The following is a 6000-nucleotide window of genomic DNA, read 5'->3' as shown; positions in this document are numbered from 1 at the left end:
GCCGCCGCCCGAGGAGGGCGCGGGGCCCGGCGCGTGCAGCCTGCGCCTGAGCGAGCGCGCCGACTGGCAGTACTCGCAGCGCGAGCTGGACGCCGTCGAGGTCTTCTTCTCGCGCACGGCCCGGGACAACCGGCTCGGCTGCATGTTCGTGCGCTGCGCGCCCTCCAGCCGCTACACGCTGCTCTTCTCGCACGGCAACGCGGTGGACCTGGGCCAGATGTGCAGCTTCTACATCGGCCTGGGCTCGCGCATCAACTGCAACATCTTCTCCTACGACTACTCGGGCTACGGCGCCAGCTCGGGCAAGCCCTCCGAGAAGAACCTGTACGCCGACATCGACGCCGCCTGGCAGGCGCTGCGCACCCGGTGAGCCCCCGGGGCCTCCGGGCCCGGCCTGCAGCCGCGTGCGGCGGGGAGCGCGGCGGGCGCCCCCGGGGAGAGGGCCCTTCCTCCCCGGCCGTGCGCCCGCAGAGTGTGACCCCCGCGCCCCCCGCCCCGGCCCCGGGCGCTCGCCTTTCCTCTCCAGCCTGGCCTCCTCCCATGCCCTCCCCAAACCCCACCAGCCCTCAGGGCCCCTGTGAGCTCAGACCCGGGGGGGGGTTGCCTGTTCAGGCACGCCTGGGTGCCCCCGGCCAGCTGGCCGGCTCTTTTGTGGCTCTGGTCACCGCAAGTGCAGGCGTGGGGGTGGCTTAAGTGCTGGGCAGAAGCAACTTGGTTCGCGCTGAGTTTGTGTGAGCCGGCCGCCAGAGCCTGAAGGTCCCCAGACCGAAGTGACCTTGGGCAAGGCACTGCAGCCTCTCGACCTCGGGCTCCCACAGCGTGTGATGGACGGGATGACTTCCAAAGACTCTGCTCCCGTTGTAAAGGGCTCCGCGGGGCCATGGGTGGGCGGCCCTGGAGGCAGCTGGAGGGGCGCCCGGTGTGAAGTTTGTCTCCCGGGGGGGAGGGTGCAGAGGAGCTGGTGCTGTGTGGGCAGGAAGGTAGCTGGTGGCTGTCGGCCTGGCACCTTCCACAGAGCCTCAGAAACAGGCCCGGGCAGAGTTTGAATCTTACCTGGCAGGGTTTGGGGACTCGCTTGACCTTGAATTAGCATTCACAGGACTGGAAAGCATTTATGGTGGGAGAGCCTTTGATGGGCAAGGCCCAGATGGCCGGCCTGGTTCCTGGGTCAGAAAACCCGAGTTTTAGTCTCATCTTAGGCACACCTCCGGCAAGTGCGCAAGTCACATCACCTGTTTGTGCTCTGGTTTTGGTATTTGTGACTTTTCCCCACCTACCCTAGAGCAATGGTGGTGAAAATACCTGAGATCATGTCTATAATGCTATCTGATTTTTCCCATTGAAAGAGTCCCCGGTCGTTGGCACGATTCTGGCAACCGGCACTTGCGTGTTTTTCTAAAATACGTTTGCGTGGCTTATGCAGATTGCCAACACGAATGATGTCTCCTGTTCATGCCTGTGCTCCTAAATTACCCTTTGCGTTTTGGGGAAAATGCCGGCAGGAAGGTATTTAGGATTTCGTATACATTGTTATTTGTGTTCTCTGGGAGTCCTGAAGGACTTCACTGGGATGATGGTTTTTCGAAAGTGGTTTGGGCACATGAGAACGTATCCAAGTAGATCCACTGAGTCGGGATCCACACGTAGTCGAAAGCCACCGGTTCCAGTAAAGGGTTTCAAAACTCTGTGTCCTACACAATCAATACATTGCGACAGTGTACTGTTGATAAAGGCATTAAGAATAAGGGTTGGCATTGAATCTCTTAAAAACGAACCATTAAAACCCTACGTTGAGTATCCAGATGTGAGAATTTCTGTAGACCATCGTTCTATGTGTGTGTAACTACGTTAGAACAAAAGCCTGTCAGATATGAGGCCAGCCTTTTGCCCTGAATATACAGGTGTGGCTAGGTGTTACAAAATAGGCTAGGGGTAGTTATTTCCTGGAGACTTTTGTCATATTTAGTTTAAGGGCATTGTTTTCGGGTAAACAATTCGATTCGATTTTGGAACATCTGATGATAGAGCTAAATTTTGCCTACCATTTATTTAATTTTACAGCAGAATTCGTATCTAGATTGATTCACACATCTGTAAAGTGGGGTAGAATTTAAAGGCTGCGGTGAGAGTCTTAGAATTTGAAGAAACTTCCAGATCGTCTTGCTGTGTGCTTTTCAACTATTTGGAAGGTGACCCCACAGTAACACATATAGGTCACGCCTCGATCAGGCACACACGTATACATCAGATCTGTCTGTACACGTCTGTATCTGAAGCAGATGTTTCACAAACCCCTCTTTTTTCTATGGGCAACGTGCATGGCATAATATATTCTATTTCATATTTTAGAAAAGCAGAAGAATGTGGGTTGCTAGGCACAGAATGTATTTCCTGACTTCTGGACCCTGCTCTTGTGCATGCACCGCGTCTGACCGAGGCCCCGGGAAGGCCGTCTCACGGTGTGTCCACAGTAGGTCTCCTGACCGCTGGTTTCACACTCGTCCCACTACACCAGCTGCTCCCGTTTATCAGATTTCTCAAGAGGTGCATTTATGTGTTTCAGTTACTCTAATAACATGGGAGTTACCCGACCCTGAAGCCGGTCCGTCTCCTCACTGCCTTCCTTCAGCCGACTCTCTTGCTCTCTCCGGTTCTCCTGCCTTCACCTTGCCTGGAAGGTGCCCTGTTCTGTGCCCGTTTACAGCTCTGTTCAGGTCCTCGCCAAGGCAGGAGTGCCTTCCACCACAGGTACCCATTCTGTGGCTGGGCCAGACCCCCTTTTCCACCTCCTTCTTTGGGGATCTTTCTTCTGACCTCCTGGTCCACACTGCTCACGATCCTGATGGGAGAGCCTGCCTTGTCCTGCGTGGTCTCTGTCTCTGTACTCAGGCTGCATTCCCCCGGAGTACCTGGCCCCGTGCTTGCCTCCCTCCTCACACTCACCTGTAGCCTCTTGCGTGTGCCCTTCTCCTGTGTCGGAAACACTCGATCCTGACTGGGTCCTGATTGGATTCGGAGACCCTTTGTGTTCCTGGACACCTGGTACTCAGCCCCTTGACCTGCACTTATGCTTTTTTTACTATGTCTTGTTATTTAATGGTCTTTCCCACTAAATTGGAAGCCCCTTGAGGGAGGGACTCTGTGTCTTCTCTATGTCCAACAATGCCCTAAATAATAGGTACACGTTAAATATTTGTTTAATGAATAGCACATATGGATGCCGCATAAGTCAATAATGAGATAAATTTAGTTTTTCCTAAGTTGGACTCTTACAAACAAGAGTTGGGTCTTATTTTACCTCCAAAGCTTTAATATCCTTGGACACAACCATAGACCAAAAAGGGGGGGTGGTTTACGATGTATTGACCTGAGGTCTGATCCATTATGTGTTTGTTCTGGGGACAGTGAAGTGTCTGTTTCAAACAGAAGAGTAACAATAACCCTTCCTTTATATTCCTCTTCATCTGTGTCCAGCCCCTGTCTGCGTTAGCCCCTGCGCATGCTGTAACGTGCTGCCCGGTCCTTGAGGGAGGACTTCCCACATAGATACTACCCAGTATGGGTACTACCCACGTGCGTGGGGGACATCAGCAAGGAATGGTGACGTGAGCAAGTAGTCCAAAACAAAGGTTTGTTAGGGTTCGAGTAAACGTGAAGGCAAGAAGGGTGTTCATTACTCTTTGGCCAGTAGATGATTATTTTAAGCATTTGAGAAATTGTTAGAAAAGGTGTGGAATAGAAGTAGCTTTGAAGGATTCAGGAAGAGTGTGGACCTAATGTGGAAGAAGTGAGTTGGTGTCCTAGTCCATTTGGGCTGCTATAAGGAGATAACCACAGACCGGGTGGTCCATAGACAACAGACATGTATTCCTCCCGGTTCTGGAGGCTGGACATCTGAGATCAGGGCACCAGCGTTGTTGGGGTCCAGAGAGAGGACCCTCTTCCCGGTTGCAGACTGCTGACTTCTCACTGCATTTGCACTCGGCAGAAGGGACGGGGGAGCGTTCTTGGGCAGGGCAGCTTTAATGAGGGCACTAACCCCCCCACCCCAGACAGGCTCCAAACCCTAACCCTCAGGACCTAACCACTTCCCAGAGGCCCCACCTCCTGGTACCATCACTCTGGGGGTTAGGTTTCAACATGTGCATTTTGGGGGAGCGGACGTGAATATCTAGTCCTCCTGCAGTTGGTATGGAAACAATGAGGAGAGGTTCTCTACGATTGAGAACCTAAGCCCGACTGAAAGCTTGAAGGTTAGCACGTGCTTTCCATTCGTGTTACATACTTTGTTAAGTATGTTGTGAATACAAGCCATTGAGGGAATGCGTTGGAATCCCTTAGAAATATTTGTAGAGGGTGCCTGGGTGGCTCAGTCAGTGAAGCGTCTGCCTTCGGCTCAGGTCGTGATCCCAGGGTCCTGGGATCGAGCCCCGCGTCGGGCTCCCTGCTCGGCGGGAAGCCTGCTTCTCCCACTCCCCTTGCTTGTGTTCGCTCTCACTCTCTCTCTCTCTCAAATAAATAAATAAATGTGTAGAAAGGACGCTGAAAATCAGCGCAGCCTTCTTGGAAGGTAGTGTTGGAACCTGAGCTGGGGCAGTGATTACTCCGTGTGGGTTAAGGTGGGAGTAGGCAGATTAAGCCCCTCAGCACACGTCCTCAGGTGTCCGAGTCCTCAGGGGTCCTCTGGACACAAGCAGCTACAGAAGTGGACCCCCGGATTCGAGAAGGTGTGAATCAAGCGGATTTGCAAGTAGAAACCCAAACAAGCAAATAACCCAGAGCATGAGGTGGAAGACGGGTGGAGGGTATTTTGGCTGAAACATTTTAATCTAGAGAAACAGGAGAGAAGGCATTTGTGATTCAGTTTATCTTCAGTGTTTACCAGTGCCATCCACAGAAGTTGTTCGAACCTTCCGTTTGATGCAGAGATTGTGGAAGGGCGAGGTGTTTGATGACAGAAACACTGACCCAGTTGGAGAAAGCAAATGCAGAGGGAAAGAGAACTGACTTTCGGTGCCTCGGTGCCAAAGGCAAATTACCGAAGACAATATTTGATTCACTCGTGTATTTACTTTACCAGCAAGCCATTAACCATTAACCAGGTGTGCACCCGCTCATACCAGACACTGGGGGAGGTGCGGAGGTTCCCTCTGAGTATCACTAATCCCAAACTCTTGCTTGCTTGCTTCTGTTTCTTTTTTGTGAAAGGATGGACTTGATTTTGGAGGTTGTTTTTTTTTTTTTTCCCCAGCTGAAGGTCTCACACATTTATTACTGAACCAACCTACTGGTGTGGGGGCACAGTAACAGAGAACAACCATTTCCCCAGTAAAACATGTCCATGGCTTAGGGATTGTTTAGGGAGAGGAGTAGGAATGTTTGCAGAGTGATAGGATAGGAACATGGGACCCTCATGTGGCTTTAGTAAGTGTGCGAATATGTGTCCATCGCCTCCTCAGAGTTGTACCTGATTTTAGTACCGTTTTTCACCCGCATCCACCGGGGAGTGGGCCGATCCTGCTTTTGTCTCTTGGCCAGGAATCTCTTGATCCTGGAAGATCGTGAGAAGACGTGGCGAGGGTCAGCCCGCCGCACACACCACGGTGGTGGTGGAAAGGAGAGAGAGCTTTCAGAAGCATTCTGAAAACGTAACCCTGTGTTGCTGTTTTATAACTTCTGTGTCTGTGATTCACAGGATCCGTAACTAGACGATTCGGAAGCCCCAGGAAGGCTGTAGTGGGTGCCCTCGGGTGGTGGGATCCGTGTGCTGGTTGTGAATGGTGTTTATGGTTCTGACTCTCAGGATGGGTTTCTCCCGGGAGGAGCAAAGCAGCTCCTTTCCCAGCGAAGGTGAAGTTAAAGACCTGACTTCTTTGCTCTCAGTTTTCCCGGGGAGAATACGACGGTGCCATTAAGGGAGGGACGCTTAGGACTTCTGCCTGGGTTTGACCGACGGGGAATGAGGAAAACAGAACGTGTCGTGAAGAGTGGTTGACATGA

At 52.2% G+C, this 6000-nt stretch overlaps 1 protein-coding gene across 1 annotated transcript in view; it reads left to right on the top strand.

Annotated features, from left to right (window-relative positions):
- Position 1: 1 nt before the first annotated feature.
- Positions 2 to 6000, top strand: part of ABHD17C (abhydrolase domain containing 17C, depalmitoylase) — a gene marked incomplete at its 5' end in the record, with an annotated part of 42867 nt that continues 36868 nt past the window's right edge. The window contains one exon of the mRNA XM_035024332.1: positions 2 to 366. Coding sequence (XP_034880223.1) covers positions 2 to 366 — 365 coding nt within the window. The remainder of the gene's footprint in view (positions 367 to 6000) is intronic.

Source organism: Mirounga leonina, unplaced genomic scaffold (genome assembly GCF_011800145.1).
Source record: "Mirounga leonina isolate KUSES-001 unplaced genomic scaffold, KU_Mleo_1.0 Mir_178, whole genome shotgun sequence".
Taxonomy (NCBI): Eukaryota; Metazoa; Chordata; class Mammalia; order Carnivora; family Phocidae; genus Mirounga; species Mirounga leonina.
Note: the sequence above shows the minus strand (reverse complement) of the source record. Positions and strands in the feature narration are given on the sequence as shown.